Source organism: Colletotrichum godetiae, assembly GCF_030913485.1.
Source record: "Colletotrichum godetiae strain CBS 193.32 chromosome Unknown BDP55scaffold_76, whole genome shotgun sequence".
NCBI classification, from domain to species: domain Eukaryota; kingdom Fungi; phylum Ascomycota; class Sordariomycetes; order Glomerellales; family Glomerellaceae; genus Colletotrichum; species Colletotrichum godetiae.
Window position 1 is genome coordinate 1 of NW_026851324.1, and position 18,423 is coordinate 18,423.

The 18,423-nt window shown below is 53.1% G+C and overlaps 5 protein-coding genes across 5 annotated transcripts; 3 read left to right on the forward strand and 2 right to left on the reverse strand.

Moving 5' to 3' along the window:
- Positions 1 to 758: 758 nt before the first annotated feature.
- Positions 759 to 1,326, reverse strand: BDP55DRAFT_400177 (uncharacterized protein). Its single transcript, XM_060567287.1, has one exon. The coding sequence runs from the start codon at positions 1,205 to 1,207 to the stop codon at positions 845 to 847; it is 363 nt and encodes a 120-aa protein (XP_060422999.1). The 5' UTR covers positions 1,208 to 1,326; the 3' UTR covers positions 759 to 844.
- An 806-nt stretch (positions 1,327 to 2,132) lies between these two features.
- BDP55DRAFT_400186 (sulfite reductase flavoprotein alpha-component) lies at positions 2,133 to 7,437 on the forward strand. Its single transcript, XM_060567288.1, has 4 exons — positions 2,133 to 2,398; positions 2,448 to 2,488; positions 2,538 to 3,295; positions 3,352 to 7,437. Exons 1-4 carry the CDS (start codon positions 2,246 to 2,248, stop codon positions 7,329 to 7,331), a joined length of 4,932 nt encoding a protein of 1,643 aa, XP_060423000.1. The 5' UTR covers positions 2,133 to 2,245; the 3' UTR covers positions 7,332 to 7,437.
- A 1,955-nt stretch (positions 7,438 to 9,392) lies between these two features.
- On the forward strand, positions 9,393 to 11,729 carry BDP55DRAFT_683098 (ankyrin repeat-containing domain protein). The gene is made up of 3 exons (XM_060576315.1): positions 9,393 to 9,734; positions 9,798 to 9,977; positions 10,036 to 11,729. Exons 1-3 carry the CDS (start codon positions 9,619 to 9,621, stop codon positions 11,714 to 11,716), a joined length of 1,977 nt encoding a protein of 658 aa, XP_060423001.1. The 5' UTR covers positions 9,393 to 9,618; the 3' UTR covers positions 11,717 to 11,729.
- A 1,555-nt stretch (positions 11,730 to 13,284) lies between these two features.
- Positions 13,285 to 14,015, forward strand: BDP55DRAFT_400207 (LITAF-like zinc ribbon domain-containing protein). The gene is made up of 2 exons (XM_060567289.1): positions 13,285 to 13,855; positions 13,922 to 14,015. Exons 1-2 carry the CDS (start codon positions 13,385 to 13,387, stop codon positions 13,994 to 13,996), a joined length of 546 nt encoding a protein of 181 aa, XP_060423002.1. The 5' UTR covers positions 13,285 to 13,384; the 3' UTR covers positions 13,997 to 14,015.
- Positions 14,016 to 14,796: 781 nt separating this feature from the next.
- Positions 14,797 to 16,311, reverse strand: BDP55DRAFT_565476 (WD domain-containing protein; the record flags this gene model as incomplete). The annotated part of the gene is made up of 3 exons (XM_060570420.1): positions 14,797 to 15,975; positions 16,043 to 16,208; positions 16,274 to 16,311. The coding sequence occupies 3 exons, from the start codon at positions 16,309 to 16,311 to the stop codon at positions 14,797 to 14,799; spliced, it is 1,383 nt and encodes a 460-aa protein (XP_060423003.1).
- Between the last annotated feature and the right edge of the window lie 2,112 nt (positions 16,312 to 18,423).

Here is an 18,423-nt window from a genome sequence, read left to right on the forward strand (position 1 = left end):
TGCTTCAGCGCAATCAGTTCTTGACGGAGACTGATCTTTGAGCTAAGGTAGTGCGGCGTGCCGAACCCAAGCAAGAGTGTGAGCTTTTATAACGGCCCTCAACCAAGCTCAAGAGGGGAAACAGAGGATTTCAAGGGTTGTCACTTGCTACCTGTGGTCAGTGTCAATTCACGCAGGATCGCCGATTCGACCAAGATGATGAGGTGGTTGAGCGCCTAGTTCTGAAGTCAGTTTGAGACGAGAACCCCTGGACATGGCGATCTCGAGGGCCAATCATATCTGATTATGTAAATGCCACTCGTTCATCAGAAAAGGAGGAGCTGAAGAAAAGCCAAAGAGCTAAAAGCAATCAAGGTTCGGGAAGTGGGAGCCTCATCCCTCCATCACCCCTACCACCTCTTCAACCCTGGTCACTTTCTTCTCCCTCCTCCGAATCCTCCCAAGGACCCAAAGTCCTCATCCTGTCTCCTTTCTTCGAGCCCACGTCACCATTTCGAAACATCGACAGCCGTGAAACCTGGGGGGGCTCCAACCCAGACCGACTCTCTTCGGATGAGCCCCAGTCTACAGTGCTACACTAGTGCAAGCCACTGGGATTTCAAGGAATTCTCTTCAATCGAGGTTCAGTTGACGGCAACATCGGACAGGCACTGCCCCTTTTCACCGTCCTGAACATGCGATGGCTTGCCCATATAGTCTTTGCCAGATCTCGCTCCGCACGGCAGCTCGATACTCCGTGTCAATGTGGTTCCACGAGACCCGCATGACAAGACTTCCAACAGCGGCATGAGCCTATTTGGGGGTTGACTCCCGCGACCTCGGGGTCCATTGACAAACTCTACCGTCAACGTCCGGCTAGACAGGCTCGACGGGCTACTTCGGAAACGCGGAGGATAATTGTGAGAGAAACGAAAGCCAAAGTCCTCGATGGATCATGGCATACCTCGAGTCCTCGACCTAGCGATCCTTCGGTGCCTGTGCTGCACCAATCCGCCATCCAAGGCTTAGTAACAGTAACGAGTGAATATCTGACGATCATACTCCCATGATCCGACGTGATGATGTTCCGCAGAAGTTTCCGTACCAGATGATCAAGCCCCCAAACTAGGAAGAATACAGAGTATAGCTCTGGCCCCCAATAACGCATAGAGCCAAGGCAAGACACGGCGGCAAGCATGCACGCGGCCATCACCAGTTTGGCCACCATTCACATTGAGTCTACAATCTTAGTGTGACTTTGGGACAGAAGTCCGTTCAGCAACATTTCCCGCTGAGCTCAGCGGCGGATGGGCGAGGCCTGATTGAGACCGTTAGGTGCATCTAGCTCTTGGCCCAAAGACAGGGCGCCAGCCAGACGTGCCAACAACATGGCGAAGCAAAACGTTGCTCAACGATGCTACCCGCCACCTGAGCCCAAGATGCACCGATGATACTCGAGCACCATTATGATCACCTTCAGCACGTCTTCCACAAACGCCACGGACCTGTCATCTGTAGTTCAGACCATCGTTGAGGCTCCACCTGCACGGGCCCCTACAACGTTGTGCGGCACTTGGCACCGTCTCATCACCTCCCAAAACAGGGGCTGGCCGGGGTTCAGACTACCCCCCGAATAGCTTCATTGGCGTCTCTTTCTGTATCCTCTCCACCTGAACTTGCTTCTCAGGCTTGAACTTCACACCTCTGTTTTGTGGCGTTGCTAACTATCCAATTCTTTCATCTCCAGATCGCACGGCACTTGCCATCACCCCCCTTGTCTCGGTGACCATGTGGTTTCCCGCCTCTTGATACCAGCCAGGAGCGGTCTTCATTCCCGGCCGAGAATTCCTCACCCCATCCCCGTCTCAAAATACGGTTATTTCACTAGTGTGAGGCTGTATTGGTCTACTCCTACCGGTGCCATTGCACGCAACATGGATCTTGTTTGGGGCCAGTCCCGCCAAGTTGGCACTAGCTCGACGTACCCTGGCCAAGTCAACCTGCCTTTGGGACATCTGACAAGCTGCCTGGGGGTACATATCGATGACCTCCCTCCTGTCAACCCGTTTGGTGTTGCCGGATGATCTCGAGTCTTCTAGGGCTGACGTCTCGTGGGAGTTTGCTTACTTGCTTACCTTTCGTCTGTCTTTTTCTCTTCATATTGCATTGACGGCACTTTACCTTCTTTTTTTGCCCAGGTGGCTTTGCTATTCTAATCTGGTTCTGTAGTCCAGAGGCGGGTCCCTGGTGTTTTATTCTAATAATCATGTCTGAGCGATCGTGTCCCGTGTCTGGGTCCATGGGTGGTGGAAGATGTCCCGCAGGTGCACATGGGCAAACAGCGAATCGACGGGTTGGACCACGAGGTTGTTCCTTCTCAGGATATACTCAACAAGGCGATCTCCATGCAGCTTTTGATGTAAGTTGATGTCTCGACTATAACACTTACTCCAAGCTAATGCAATCAGATCCCACGAGGGGTAGACGTTGACGAGTGGCTGCGTGCCAGGTGAGGACCTTCTTCAATATTTCACCGACAGGCTACTTACAAAAGATAGGGAGCGAAAGGCTATCAACGAAATCGTGTACTCGGATATTCCATCGGCGGACCACATCGCCCAAGTCAAGAACGTTGACACACTCGTTGCGGATGACAGAGACCTTTTAGCCGTTGCATTGGGTGCGCCAGCTCGACAAGTCATCCTTCGAGCCGAGGGGGTAGGATCCCAAAGTGGATGGAAGGACGGATACCTCAGCGCCGAGTATGGTTTCAACGCACCCGACTCGAATGAAGCTGCCGGCGCTCTCGCCAACTGCCCTGGACGCGTCTGGTCCGATCTTTGCGAGAGGATGCCCGGTTGTGTCTCACGAGGACGCGTTAGAGAGTCTGTCGCTGCTCTTCCCCTCGTCGAAGGAACCGAGGAATTTGTTCCTGATCAAGCACTCTGGGCTGCGATCGTGGCTCTGGGCATGCTGTGCTCCATCTATCGATACGAAGACAAGAACGATGGGTACGACGGTGTCAGCATCAACTCGATCTCAACCAAGCCTCGCGTCGAAATGAGCGACGACCTCGGACCGGAATTGGTAGGAATCCCGAGGACTATCGGGCTGCCTTACTGGCAGGTCTCACGACGTATGGGACGAGCGATCCCCCACCTTACCTTCTTCGACCAAGCGTCCTACAATATCAAAGTTCGCGACCCGACTTCTGTCTACCCATATGTTGGCCGCTTCGACAATACTGATCTTCGGTGGCCCATGTTCGGAGAGCGCACCGAGATTGCTTTCTTGAAGGGCTGTGCCGACACATCGGGTAAGTTCTACTGCCACCACGATGAGACCCTAGACACTGACCTGATATGCTCGTAGCATCCTTCCAACACGGCCCTGACGCCATAGCCGCTTGCCAGGAGCACGTCATGAACCGAAACAACGAGGGCCTTTTGAGGGAGATGATCAGACTCAAGGAAATTCTCGAAAGAATGCCAAACGCCTTCCACTCCATCTCAACCAACCCCAACTCGGGCGATAACTACGTCTCGGCGGCCGAGTGGGTACGATGGGGCAAGTTTTCCGCGCCGCTGTCCAAGAGATGCCCAGCCGCTTCCGGTCTTCAATTCCCGCCGTATCTTCTCATGGACGCCTTCCTTGGCCGTAAGAAGTACGATTCCTTCCTCGGCAACGAGGGTTTGCACCTACGCGCATGGCTGCCTTCCAACTTGCGAGCTTTCATTGCCTCTGTCGAGTACCACTATCGGATTCCAGAGTACGTCAGGGAGTCTGGCGACCCACGGCTCATGGGCGTCTTTGACGGAATCATCGAGGCGTACACGGGCGAGCGAGGTTTCATGGGCACCCATAGGTACAAGGTGTTTGGTATCCTAGAAGTGGCCTCCAAGACTGGCCGAACGGAAACGAACGGTGCCTCTGGCGCCTCTGATGATTCAGGAAGGCCATGGGAGGAGGTGCACCGCCAGTTCTCGGACGCCATGAAGGAACGATTAGAGCCCTACCGCGGAAACATTCCCGTCGAACCCCATGAGATGCGCGGAACTTTTGAGGAGTGTCGGTACAAGTCACGTATCCTCTCTCGATCTTTTGTCGACTCAGACCATGATCGGTCAATCTCTATGGTCACACTTGATTTACACAACACCGGTATCACTTTTCAGCCGGGCGATAGACTCGCGATCATGCCCCTCAACAGCTGGGAGGAATGCGCCAAGGTAGCTGCGGCGCTCGGGCTGGACACGATGCTTGAAAGCCCTGTTCTTCTCGACCGCAAGTGGTCTCGATTCGCGGAACACTTGGAGACAGTCTCTAATCACGGCGTTGCGAGTACCTCCACAAAGACAAGGAGACTCATGGTCAAGGATATCCTCCGCCGAGGTCATTTGGCACCGCTGACCCAGGATCTCGTCCTCAAAATCCATGCCATGCTGAGAGCCTCGTCAAACACGGTGCTCCAGGTGCTTGCGACTGAGGAATGGCCTGTCCGCGGATCACTAGGTGACCTTCTCCAAGCCGCTGTCATGGATACGCCGACGCACATCTGGGACCAAGCATTTGACCTCTCCAGCGACGTGGCGTGGCTCAGCGACCTCATCTCGGTCGAGATTCCGCGTACATACTCCATCTCCAACTACCCCGAGGAGCTACTCCCAAGCACCGTCGACCTCACAATCTCACGGGCCGAGTACAAGCTTTGCGCCACGTTTGCCGGAAAGTCTGACATCTCCCGATCAGGAGTGAGCAGTGGCTACCTCAACCCGCCCGTAGGCTCACCAGACGACTTCATTGCCGACGAAGACGAATTGCTTGTCGGTATCTCCAGGCCCATCGCCTTCCAATTACCTCTCGATGGCGCCGCGCCTTGCGCATTTTTTGCCGGCGGCAGTGGCATTGCCCCTTTTAGGAGCTTCTGGCAGGCTCGTGCTGGCCGCTCGGTCGGAAAGAATATGCTTTTCCTGGGTGTTCAGAACAGGGAAAAGTTCTGCTACGAGGATGAGCTCCGTCAATATGTCAACGCGGGGCTGATGGAGGTTCATCTCGCGTTTTCTCGTGATAGCCGCGGTCTTGCGTATGACCCCATCATGAGGGACCTCATTGAGCGCCGAACTGAGCCACGATACATCGATTCGCTCATCGCCGAGCAAGGGGCTAGCGTGTGTGACTTGGTCATGTCCAAGAAGCAAGGTGGCTTGGGAGGTTATCTGTACATCTGCGGCTCCGTTGATGTCTTCGACTCTGTCATGAATGGGCTGCGCAAGGCCATTTATAACCATCGGACGGCGACCATGGAGTCTACGGATCTCATCATCAACACTGCCTTTGCCGAGCGGCGGATTATGTTGGACGTTTTCATGACCCCGAAACCGCTCCCCTGTAACCGACCAACCATCCCACTCTCACAGCTGTCCGTTCATACGGGACATAGGCCTGGAGGAAGGATGTGGATTGCCGTCCACGGCAGCGTTTATGACGTGACGGACTTTTCCCCTATGCATCCAGGAGGCACTCTGATTATGAGGTCGAATGCAGGCGTGGACTGCACAAAATCCTTTGACAATCTGGCACACACGAACAATCCGGAGGTCGCCAGCCTGCTCACAAAGTACTTTATTGGCCATCTGACCCCCAAGCCCGAGTACCACGACTGCGAGGAGATCAGTGGTCTGTACGATATGTGGTCGGCGTACCTACGAACAACAGTCGAGACACTCGTCTCACAGCAATTCGAAATGGACGACATCCTCGGCTCGTCGAAGCTCTGGTTCCAGGGCAGCCTCATCAACATGCTCGGTGTACGCATCTTCTACCAATACCAATCCCGCCTCCTCCAAGGAGGCTTCTCTGCCCTCTTTGGACCCAAGTTCCAGGAGCTCGTTCTCAAACTCTCCTTCATGATGGCCAACGCCGCTTCCGTCGGGTCCGATGCCAAACTCCCCGATATCCTCGGCATCATCGCCAGAGCAAAGACGTCCAACGACGCCGTCACAACCTCCAAGGAGGTCTCGCGCATCGGCCAGTTCATTTGCGACAGCGAACCCGCCCGCCTCATGGAGCGCGGCATCATGGACTACGCCAACAAGTCGGTCCAGCTCGACATTGAGCTCCTCGAGGACATACGCGAGGAAGCCTGCCACGGCATGGATGCTTTCGACACGGTCATGAACCTAGAGTCCTCATCCCAGTCCCAGCGCGTCATCGTCCTCTGCCAGTTTCTCATGCAGACTCTCGAGCGCATGGCCAAGCGCCTCGAGGTCTTCTACTCTAAGCTGGCGCAGTGCTCCATCTACCACCCCGAACTCGAGCGGAACCCAGCCCGCACCCGCTGGGACCTCGTCAAGCGCCGCGTCCGCGACGGGTCCTTCTTCATCCTCACCCAGAGCACCGTCATCGGCGGCGTGCCGTCCTACAAGTCCTCCGCGGCCGCGGGCGAGACCGTGGTATTTGACAATGTCCTCTCGCAGATCCAGCAAACAATCCGCAACGCGCCTCATATTCCCAGCCCGTCGATGCAGCAGCAGCAACAGCAGATAATGCACCTCAACGAACGTCACCGCGTGCGTACCGAAGCACCTCTCAATGGCGCCACGGCATTCGAATCCCACCAGAACAGCAACGCCCTGAACCGCATGTCCACCTTCATCGACAAGAACATGCGCGCCATCCGCCGCCTGAGCAAGATGCCCCCGATACCACTCAACATGACCTTTGAGCAAATGGTCGCCGCCAACCAGCCACAGTTCCACGCCAACGGGGTCACGACTCCTCCTTCGAGCCGCGGTTCAAGCCGCTCGCCCACCCGAGGCCGTCTCACGTCCGTAAACGCGCTTCACATCCAAGGCTTCGCGCGCTCGCGCACACCGTCGGTGGCAGAAGAGTCCATGAACCGCATTACACTCAACCGCCGCGGCACAGCCAGCTCAGACGGCTCGCGGTCTGGCACGTCTCTTTCGCATCACCAGTACAGCCACCTCGGGCAGAACGGTGCGATGCCGACGATGATGATGATGGGGCATCACGGGCACGGCGGAGGGGGCGGCGGCGGCGGCATGCCTCACCACTTCCCGCCTACGCCGATCGCGACACCGCCGCTTGATTCCAGCACAGCGATCCAGTCCATGGTTAGCCGGCTTAATTTGAAGTCGAGGAGTGTTGCGGGGTCGTTGCCTGCGTCGCCGGCCTTGTCGCTGGACGAGAAGGGCCGAGTGGCGCGGATGTCTGCGCAGACGGCTGCTTCGGCGCATCACCCGCGAAACCGGTCGACGAGTACGCTGAGGTCTTTTAAGTTGAGGGAGTTGGTGGCTAATCAGGAGCAGACGAGGGTTGCGCCGACGTTTTAGTCTTTGGGGGGATGGTCTGGTGTGAGGTGAAGTCGTAGGGGGTTTCTCTCTTAGTTAGTAGCGCAGGCATGATGTGTAGCATTTTATCAAATTGCTTAATTGTAACCTACATGGTGACCGAAAGTGTTGATGATGACTGTTTGACTGGCCAATTGAGCAACCCGGACACACAAAACATATCTTGCTGTTTGGCTGTTGCCAATCGCTCAAGGATATTGTGCCGTCTGGGTGACTGAAGTTATTTATCTCAATGTCGAAACATGCGAAGAAAAGAACTTCTAGTTTCTTGGGGACACATGAAGTAATAGAAGTATTTATTATTACTATTACTCTCTACTATAGTTATAGTAAGATATGTTATAACTGTCCCTTCATCGACTATTGATTAACCGTGCTCATGATGATTAGTATGGAGTAGGTCTGATACTCATGGCGATCGTAAATTACATACTATATGGATGGAAGTTTCAAGTTTGTCCAGTACTATGACGGATTTCATTAATAGGGCTATTGAACAGGACTTATCACTTGGATAACGATTACTTGAAGTGCTTTTACTGGATGAGACGTCTAAGATATAATGACAAGCACAAAGCTTTTGTGTTATGTAGATAGCTGGCTACCGCTACATTATATGAATGTCAAGCTACCCAGACTTATAAGAGGAAGCCTTTGTAGCGCCACGACTGCCAACAGAACGTTGACGTGAGACTAAAGCGGCTTGGCGACTGCTGGCATGGCCCCCAAGCTCTTCGACGAGTCTCTGCATTGGAGCCATGCCTTCTCCAGTGGGGGTGACCTTATGTGCGAAACTGTCATCTAAGTCTACTCCAAGTCGATACAGCTCTCGAAGAATAACTGCATGCCCCTCCTGGGCCCTCTTGAGATTATTTGCATCTTTCTTCTCTTTCTCGTTGTGTTGGCGAAGGGCATCCTCAGTCAGTTGAGGCTGCTTGTCAGACTTCGATCGATATGTTAGGGACTTGGTAAGATGCTGGTCGGAGCAGCCGGAAGACTTGTCTCGGGAAGTATCCATGGAAGTCCTAAGAGAGAAGAGAGCGTACGTTAGCTTAACTTGGAAAACAAAATCTTCTGAGTAACCAGGAGATGTCGAGCTGAGTGAGGTTCAACCTATGACGGTCAAGATGATATGTTACTTGCTAAACGCACCCTTTAGCAGTTGGCTTGACTGGATCCGCAAATGGCAAAGACGGTATGCTTGGATCCTAAACGGCGCAGATGAAACCTGCACTCTGAATCGCAAAGTGAAGGAACAAAGAGAGATGATCATCCAAGACAGGAGTTGAGAGAGTGCTGAGGGGTGGAAGCAGCCTCCATCTTTTCTGGGAGGATCAATGCATTTAATACTTGTATCGAAGCGTGGAAGGTAAGAGTCAATGTATGAGTTGCTACTAGAAAGTAATAGTGAGCGTGCGACATCTAAACGCTACAAAGCCTGGCTGTGTGATCATATTCTCGATGGGATGACCTGCAAAAATCACCTTCAGCAGTAGATGAAACTGACGACATGGCGACATTCGAGGCAGCCCAGCATTGACTGCAATGGTTCATTTTGAAGCTTTGTGAAGAAAAAAGTGTGTAAAGGGCAGATCTACTACACAAATGACATTGGACCCGGTAGCCACAATGAACGTGATGATACAGGGAGAAAAATGCAGTTTGCATGTGGCGTTTAAGCAGACCTGCAAAATGTAGTCATGTATACAGTATTGGTGAGTGAGCACAGCTTCCAGCTGCAAGAGAAGAGAAGTGACAAGCGCAGTCCTTTTGCAGTCTTAAAGTTGCAGATCTGCAACATATCTGCAAAATGTAGATTTGGGTGCAGTTCGAAAGCAGCTACGATTCCCCGATAAAGTCAGGTCGCAAGACGGGGAAAATTGTATATTGCATTTTACAGCGCCCTAAAAAGGAGGCTTAATAGACCGCATACAACCTGGCATTCTCAGTTGGTTGCCTTACGGCAGGCGCTTGGCGTGTTCGCATAGCAGTCTCCCTAGGCCTTCTCTGCTCTCTCCACTGCCTAATATTCCACCTGATGATCTGTCTGGATATCAGGTCTCATCTCTTCATTTTCGTGGTCCCCATCCTCTTAATAGCGCTTTTGGGAGCACCATAATCCCGCGGCCCAGGCCGTATCCTATCATTTATCTCACTGTATATATCCATCACAAGCCCTCACGTGGCCCACTGCGGCAGAATTCTTTCCCGATTGAGGAACATCTTTTTGACTGACCTAGGGCGTCAATCAACCACACATTTGCACAGAATGACGAAAGATTGGGATCCTCTTCGCGATGAAATCAAGCAACTTTATCAGGTAGAAGATCGAAAGCTCATCGAGGTGATGCGCATCATCCAAGGCCGGCATGGCTTCAAAGCTTCGTGAGTCGCAGGCACTTACCGTAGTGAATTTTCGTCAACTCTGACCTCTCGGTACATGTACAGTGAAAGGTCGTACCGCACGCAAATGCGGAAATGGGGCTATATGAAGTACAGCACCGAAGATTTTCCAAAACCGAATCGAAACTCGCATCCTTCAAGAAAGCGTCTGGGGTCAGCTTCGGCTGTCAAAGGGGTGAGAGCTGCTTCTGCTTTGCCTCTCGCTGCCGATTCATTCAACCCAAGGTAGTTCTTTGCTTGCTACACGTCGTCCGCCGAGCCTAAATACTTAACTGTCACTTAGGCGTCCATCTGCTGGGATGGCTCCAGGGCTCTTGCCGGGACCAGACGGCGCAAGCCCGTCATATATGAATGGCGCTCATTCCTTGAACTTGGACAACCATGTGTCTCGATCTTTTCAAAACACCGCTGGAACAGACACAGAATGGCCCACCTATACTGTTTTTCATCAGAGCACTAGTAATCGAAGAACGGACCTTCACCTTGCAGTGTTAGGACAGGATGAGCAACAAGTACAGCGATTGCTATTCGATGGATTTTGTGTCAAGGATGAAGACAACGTCAGCAACCAGCCTCTGCACTACGCGATGAACGGAACATCAGAGAATATTGTCAGCCTTCTGATAAAGTATGGCGCAGATGTCAACGCAAAGGGCCAGCTAGGACGCTCTCCGCTTCATCTCGCTGTCTCTAAAGTGCATTTCACTCGTCATCTTCTGACTGCTGGCGCAGACGCTAACCTCCAAGACAAAAATGGGGATACCCCTGTCCATCTTGCTGTACTAGACTTTGTGCAAAAAAAGGGAGGCTTCAGTACGCAACGGTCCTTGTCTGCACTCTACGCCATGATAGACGCGAAATGCGACCTCAACTCGAGCAACTTAGCAGGGATGACCCCCTTCCATGGCTTACTCACTAAAGATCCACCTCACAGTGGGGAAGGCGTCTCAGAAAGTCAGCTTCACTGTCTTTACAACGGAGCCAGTCCAACTCAACCTTATCCTGATGCGAGAACTCCTCTGCAGGTGCTTCTTTCATATGATCTCCAGACTAGCCCGGTTACGAAATGGGGACGAGCAAAATGCGACGTCATCAGGTTCTTAATCGAGAAAGGAGCTGATCCACAAACCAAGTTTCCCTCCGGAAAGACCTTAGTGTCGGAATACTTTGAACGTACTAGATGGGAAACATATGGTTACAAACCTGATCATGGACTAGGCAAGGCACTGTGCAAACATGCTGACCTCATGCCATTGTCGGGCTCCGATGGGAGGCTAAGGGAATCGCTACTGCATACACTGGCAAAATTCAGTGTCAGTGGCCCCTTGTCTGGGACCTTCGACATCGTTGCCCTCTTCAAGGCTGTTTTGCAAAGAGGGGCAGATCCAAACCTACCAGACAAGGAGGGAAAGACGCCTTTGCTCCTATTATTCCCAACCAAGGGCAACGTGTCAGAGACTGTTTTGAGGGCCAGAGAACTCATGATGAAACAAGGAGGAAATCCTTTCATAGCAGACTCTTCTGGCAAGAGCCCTGTACGCGCAGCTTCAGAAGTTCGACAAACCCGACTAAGTGTTGACTACGTATATCATCTTTTGAAGTCCACACTCGACTCAAATGAGATCTCATCCGCTCCCAGGGAACGGGAATCGTCTGCAAGGGAGTGTCGGTGGAACGACTGGGATTCGGCAGCGAGCGCAAATGACTGGGACCAAGCCATGAAAATCATTAGAGACTCCCAGCCTACTAGTATATGCCGCGATTCGGGGATGGGCAACTTGAGGAAAGGGGCATACACGGCTCTTGCAGAGCGGCACCTAAAAGCACTGGACACAACACTTCAGAGTCCTGAGGAGACTCTGCAACGGAGGAAGCGCATCGCCCAAATCCTCCATGATTGTCAGTCATTAGACGTAAAGACGGACATGCGGTATTATCACGAGCTAGTACGGCTTTCTCTCTAACGCAATGTTCTATGAATTTGAGATTTATTTTGAGTAAACAACTTGACGCTATTGAGTTTTGGACTAACTCCATAGACATAATCTTTGTTCTTTTGAAAGGCCTTCCGGAATTTGATCAAGCAGCTTGCGCGGTATGCATGCTCGTATTATAAAGAGCCCGTCTACTTTGACTATACGGTTTGGCTATTTTGACTACCTTATGTGCCACTATCTTATCGCAACACCTTTCTCGCAAAACAGTTTGATTATTGGAACAACGAAGGTGCGTCAATCACCCTTGACCGAAACTTGGTAACAACAATCAAGCCATAAGTCATGTCTGATAGCAGAATGAAGATGCAGAAGAAGGTCTCGACCGGCCCAAAGATCGTCCAGAGTGTGGCGAGTGTAAGCGTGGCTGACGCACTGGAGTGTGGCTGAGTCCTGCACTCCATACCGCCACGTGCTCAATTAGGTAATAAAGGTACTCGAGTACTTAATACTGGCTGCACATCAATGATCGCTCAAAACTTGGCTCCAATCATCTCCAATCGACTTACCAAGGAACGAAGGGACCCGGGCGAGTATGACATCGCCACCTCGAAAGCTCCTTCGTCCGCCAGTGTCTTTCTCTCAGTTCCGTCTGCCAGCACACTGGGGCCCAGAGCCAGTCCCACAGACAGGCCAAAGGACAGAACATGAACATCAGACCAAAGAACCATGATATCACCCACCAGCTTGGCACGCACCCGTCTCGTCTCGCATTTCTACGCAGACCACCACGCTGGCAGGGCTGCAGCATCGCCCTCTTCTCTCCCCGTCGTGCCCGTCTCAGCATGATTGTCAGACAAGGGCCACCCCCGGCCGACGGCGTCCATACCCCCCCGACTGCCCGGTCCTCTCTGTGCTCTCTGCTCTTGTACAGAGCCACTTTCAATCACTCCCTCTGTTTCCATCTCGTGCCATCGTCCTGCTAGTCTGTCAGAAAGAAGGCTGGAGTTCTTCGGTCTCGCCATTCGTAACAATTGCAACGGGATATGTCAGTCTTGCCCTAGTACGGCGTGTTCCTTTGAGTGGATTCGTGTAAGTCTCGGGTGTCACTTTACAGTGTACCTCCGCGTCCATCTGAACATCCAAACAGGGCTGCGTGGTGCCTGCGTCTAGTCCAGCTTCGCTCGCATGCACAACAAGCACATGCACATGCACATGCGCGGCAGCGGGCAACTTGGACCAGCACTTGCGCTTTTCGCCTCCTTCCCCTCTACTCTTCCCATCTGATCTTTTCGTGGGAACGGGGGGTACGAGCGAAGGAAGCAAGCAATGGCGGTGCCGCCCCGGGTACGCCGGTACGAGTGTACCTACCTTACATACACACAGGCAACAGCTCTCTCGCTTTTGGTGGCCCGAAAACAAGGTTATAACGGCACCTCCCCTACCTTTTTACTTTTCTATTCGTGTCATTGGGCGGAGTGCGGATGGAGGAGGTGAGGTAGGCTGTGCCACCCATCACAGACTTTGGATATAAGTCACCACCAGTCTGGCTACTCCTTCGTCGTCGTCACCCGATTCTTATTCAACTGCTTCTCGTTTCTTCAACTTGGCGTTCCTCATCACATCTCTCTCTCTCCAACCTCCACTACATCTCCACCTCTCTTCTTCACTACGATACAAGTTGAGAACCAAGCAGAAATGGACAAACCAACCCAACACCCCGCCACCTCGGCCCCGACCAATGTCCCGACACCGGACCCGAACCCATCAGACAACTACATGGCCTCCGGCCCGCCTCCAGAATACCAACAACACCAACACCAACACATCAACCAGCAACCCACCGGCACCTCGATGCCAAAATACGGTGGCCCTTCTCCCAGTAGCCCGCCACCCCAAAACTACGGAGGTTACGCCCCTCCGCAAAGCTACCCCCTCCAAGGCGGACCCCAAAACTTCCAGCCCTACGGCACCCCGCTGCCCTCCCTGGGCCCCCACCCGGCGCCGGTCGAGTGTCCTGAGTGTCACGCCCGCGGCGTCACGGCGGTGGAGTATACGTCGGGCGGTTTCACGCACTCGTTGGCTGCGATCGTGTGCTTTGTGAGCTGTTTGGGGTGCATACCTTATCTCTTTTCTTCGTTGAAGGATGCGAGGCACAAATGTTCCAAGGTACGTTCTTTCTTCTACTAGTTATTGTCCAAGTGATTTTGAAATTTGTCGACTAACAAAGTACAGTGTGGCATTCCTTTGGCTACATACCACCGCAGCGGTAGGACCGAAGTCCATTGGCACCAGGCTTATAATGCCTAGGTGCCTGGGCAAAGCCGTATGAGCAGGGTATTATTGGATTAGGTGGATTCAGGGCAGCTGTGGGCAGTCAGCCGCGCTAGCTTGCGAGAAGGTGACTGAGGCTCTGGTGGACGAACTGGAGCAGTACTGTTGGGTCGAGACATTTTGATTATGCGAGGCGTATAGGATACCCATTCTACCTTTCTTTCTTTTCTTTCTTTAGAACATGAATACGTGCCTGGAGTGGCTGAATTATTCCTTATCCGAAGCTTTCCATGTACTATCCTTACAAAACCCGCCATGCAAACATGCTCATTCCCTAGGTATCATGCCCGAGGAGAATGACTTTGGCAGGGGCACCGTTGATAGAGATTTGATTCTACGCAGTGTGTCTACGCAGTGGATGGCGTAGCATCACATCAAACTACAGTCGGAAAGTCCTCACGCAATGCAGTGAGTAACAAATTTGAAAGCCCAGCGAGGACATGTTGCGGGTATCTATTCGATCATGTACAAGCTCCCCTAAAATCTATATCATTAGCGAAGGCATCACGCAATCGTCAGATTGTACGCCGTACTTTTGACCCCTTTTGACGCCTGCCTGCCTCCGGTTTGCCCATGCTTCTCGTGTGAATCGTTACGCCATGATCCTGTATTTGCCTCCGTCGCGGTCCACTAGGCGACTCGGCATCCTATGCGTTTCGCCCCGCGACGCGAGTCGGCCCCGGCAATCGTCGTGACGTTGTCTGGTAGTGTCGTCTGCCATATGTCGTCTGCCATATATCATCTGTCGTCGAATGTCCTCATTGTGAGGACGCTGCTTAGTTGGCGAAGATGCGCACGTTCATGTCGACACTTCCTGTTGCGATGACGCAGCGTATTGAGACGTCCTGGGGCTTCGCTGCCGTTTTGCTCGGTGTTCCATTGGCGCCATTGGCACCGTCGCCATTGGTAGCCGCCTCTCGTGCAATGCCTGGAGCCCAACGCAGACAGGAAACAAAATGGTTATGAAGTTCGTTCAGAACTTTGACACACTTGCCCTCTTGCGCCAGATCCCAGCACCGCATAGTCCTGTCGTCGGATACACTGAGCAAGTACTTGCCGCCGGGGTGGAAGACCAGCGCGCGGACCCAGTTATCGTGTCCCGTAAGAGTCTTGATGCAGTTTCCACGCGCGTCCCATAACCTGATTACCTTGTCACGGCTGCCAGTTGCCATAAACTCAGCTGTGTTCGTTGCGGGGGGGGCCTTCTTTAGGCCTGCCAATGATGCCAAATGACTGTAAGCCGTTGGCGGTGCGAGCGTGCAGCATTCCACATTGTGCTCGTGACCGATCAACGTTGACTTGATTTCGGGATTTGAGCCGCTGATATCCCAGAGACGGCCAGTCTGATCGTCTCCTGCTGACAAGAGGTAGCGTCCATCCGGAGATGGGCAGACGTCTCGTACCCAGTCCGCATGCCCTCGCAGTGTCTTGACGCAGTAGCCCGTCGACACATCCCAGATCCGCAATGTCTTATCGCGGCTCGCCGACACAAGCAGATTTCCTGTGGCACCTGCGGCTCCCGAAGGAATGAATCGGACCGCACTGACGCTGTGGTCATGACCGGGCAACGTCCGAATGTTCTTGTACTCGTCTGAGGGGTCCCATAGCTTGATCGTCAAATCGCTCGAGCATGACGCGAGCAGGGTAGCGCCTCGGGGGCCTCCAAAGTCGACGTCCAAAACTGCCCTTGTATGCCCCTTGATCGTCCTCTCGAGTTCGCCCAGCTCCCAGTCCCAGATCTTAATTGTGTAGTCTTCTGAACCTGAGGCGAGCGACGAGAACACGGGGTGAAATGCTACACAGGTAACCGGATCGCGGTGGGATTGTAGGGTGTGTCGGGCGGGGAGGCGTGGCAGCCAGCTGGTAGGGTCTTGATTTCGTCTGGATAGTGAGGTTGGTGTCGCATTATCGAGTTCTGATTGAAGAGATGCACTTCGAGACTCGAGTTCCATGATCTAGCGAGAATAGTATCGGTCAGAGGCGCTGGAAGCCAGACATCTGACGCCAGGGGACGAGACGAACCTTTTTCTGCAACCGTACTACACTGGTCCATTTCTTCTCTAGCAATCCCTCGTATTTCTTCGAGGTGGCAGCATCGAAAGAGTCGCCAATCTGCAATTCTTCCCTGAGGGCATTTGCGGCATTGGGGAGGTTGCTCGATGAGAGGTACGCGATAATGGCCTTGTGCCTGTCACGATCGGGTCAGTATGGCGCATCCGTGGTCACCCTTTGGGCGGAGAGAAGGAAACCTACAGCTCCTCTGCTTGCCGAGGGGTGAGGATTTGGCTCATCCTGGCAGACGGTGGAAGCTACGTAAGTAGCGGTTTGTTTGTAGGCAGTTATAAAGTTGAGAAGCCCTGGTGGCACGAAAGGGCGCACAAGAGCAGATGGAAACGAGAGAGGTGTCGTTGGGTGGTTTGTTATCGAGGTGCGTCTGCAAGGTGATGCTCGGGGCTCCGTCTGTTGGTGGTGGTGGTATCGCAGCAACCGCGATGGGCGCGCCACGTGCGGTCGGAGGTGGCAGAAGCTGGCTGGAGGGAAAGACGAGGCTGATGAAAGTTGGAGGCGGTCGGAGAGGCCAAGGATTGGTAGCCTTGTTAACCGGATATTTTATTGCAGCGACGGGAAGATGCAGAGGTCAAGTCAGGGTCGAATTGGCGGGGACCAGGGCCAAGTGGCAGATACTCGCGGAGTTGTAAAGGCGGTGTCGGTGTTGTTGATGTCAAAGCTCTCGATATTCTTTGGTTGTGCTAGGGTGGCTCCTCTCTTTCTTTCCTTCGTGGGTGTTTTCAGTCAGGGGTTGGGCTCCCAGGCGTTGGGCAGCATATCTATGTGTGTTATAACCGTAGATTGCAGGATTGAATCGAGGCTCTGGAGGAGTAGTTGGATTTGTCCAAAAGCATGCACTTTTTTTTTTCTGTAGGGGAGACAAGATGTCCAAGAATGCGAGACGAGGGGTGCAAGTGCAGGGCTCGGGCAAAAGGTGACGCTTGAAGGTGGGCAGGAGCCGGAAAGGCAAAATGTTTCATATGCTCCGGGCTGTGTTGGCTGCGTAGGGAACACCCTGAAGAATTGGTGGGAGATGCGGCGGTGCGTAGGGTGCGAAGAGGGAGGGTGCTGTGCCTAAGCCACGGCACTGGCGGGGGATCCTCCGATATGCGAGTCCCAGATATTCCCGTTTGTATTCGTAGCGGACCCTGGGGAAACTTCTTCGACCGCGATGAGTGCTCAATGCTCGGTGGCACTGGTAGAGGGAAAAGATGGGAGAAAAGAGGTCAACCCTGTTTGGTGGGGTGGGATGAAATGTGGCTGGTGTAATGCATCAAGGATGAGTTTCCCAGTCATGTGTCGCTTAGGTAAGGCCGCTTGGACGGAGGTGGTGTGGCTGGTGCAGACCGGGCTGAGAGCCACCTCTGCCAGCTGGCAAACGATGGAGGGATGAAGAAGGGTGTCCTGTCCTTCTTTCCCCCAATGACATCAGAGTCTTGAACCGTTTCTATGGCAATACACGGGGCATTGATTGGTTGGAGATTCTTCAGCATCAACATGTGGTGCAGCCACTTTTGCAGTCGCACAAGCATGACAAGTTAGGTGACCAGTTGATTCTGGCATTTCTGAAGAAGAGACAGTTGAAGCATCATCCGTCAAAAGTCTGACTATCTGCCTGGGGTTCACTTAGCCTCAGGATGGAAAGGCCTGGTTCATGCCATAATCTGCCATCCTTGAATGAGTGAATATGTGAGAGTGGCTTACAACGGCCATTAATGCACAAAGTGGGCAAGTGCATTTGCAGCCAGGAAGACGAGAAGAAAAAAGAAAGCAATTTGATTAAATGGTAGGCCCCTGGGCTTCATGACTAAGGCCCATAGGGACAAGGTAGGCCCAAGGTGAAGACAGGTGAATACTGCCCACCATAGGTGAACAGCGAATGCCCCGCGTTCTGTGTTATCTGATCTCATCGATTGGTAGAAGATCCCATATCATCATGTGACCTATGTTGACCCGGGATACCAGCGACCCAATCATATTCATGCCCAACTGCCCGATGCGCGCCTAGCTGCTGTGTCCCTCCACCCACACAAACACGTCAGGCCAGGAACAGGGAGAAAAGGCACCCAATGCGATCGCCCACCGACCCTGAGCCTTGAGTTGAACCCCCATCCAAGCACTGCTCAAGACTGAACCGCCTGCTGGGCCCGTTCCCTCCGCCCTTGTCCCGACAACCAAAATTCCCTGTGCTCCTCCGCCCAGGACAAACAAAAGAAACCCCAGCCGTACTTCGTACACATTCCACACTTCCAACCCTCAGACTGACGACGTTGGCTTTGTACCTTCACCTGTAACATCCACGCTACGGGAACTACCTCTAGTCTCCTTTGTCTCTCCAGACTCCAAGTCTTGAT

Coding starts and splice junctions, on each gene's coding strand:
- BDP55DRAFT_400177 (XM_060567287.1), bottom strand. CDS start 1,207: ATGGTGGCCAAACTGGTGATGGCCGCGTGCATGCTTGCCGCCGTGTCT.
- BDP55DRAFT_400186 (XM_060567288.1), top strand. CDS start 2,246: ATGTCTGAGCGATCGTGTCCCGTGTCTGGGTCCATGGGTGGTGGAAGA. Junction 2,399..2,447: donor ATCTCCATGCAGCTTTTGAT/GTAAGTTGATGT, acceptor TAATGCAATCAG/ATCCCACGAGGGGTAGACGT. Junction 3,296..3,351: donor GGGCTGTGCCGACACATCGG/GTAAGTTCTACT, acceptor ATATGCTCGTAG/CATCCTTCCAACACGGCCCT.
- BDP55DRAFT_683098 (XM_060576315.1), top strand. CDS start 9,619: ATGACGAAAGATTGGGATCCTCTTCGCGATGAAATCAAGCAACTTTAT. Junction 9,735..9,797: donor CGGCATGGCTTCAAAGCTTC/GTGAGTCGCAGG, acceptor GTACATGTACAG/TGAAAGGTCGTACCGCACGC. Junction 9,978..10,035: donor GCCGATTCATTCAACCCAAG/GTAGTTCTTTGC, acceptor ACTGTCACTTAG/GCGTCCATCTGCTGGGATGG.
- BDP55DRAFT_400207 (XM_060567289.1), top strand. CDS start 13,385: ATGGACAAACCAACCCAACACCCCGCCACCTCGGCCCCGACCAATGTC. Junction 13,856..13,921: donor CGAGGCACAAATGTTCCAAG/GTACGTTCTTTC, acceptor AACAAAGTACAG/TGTGGCATTCCTTTGGCTAC.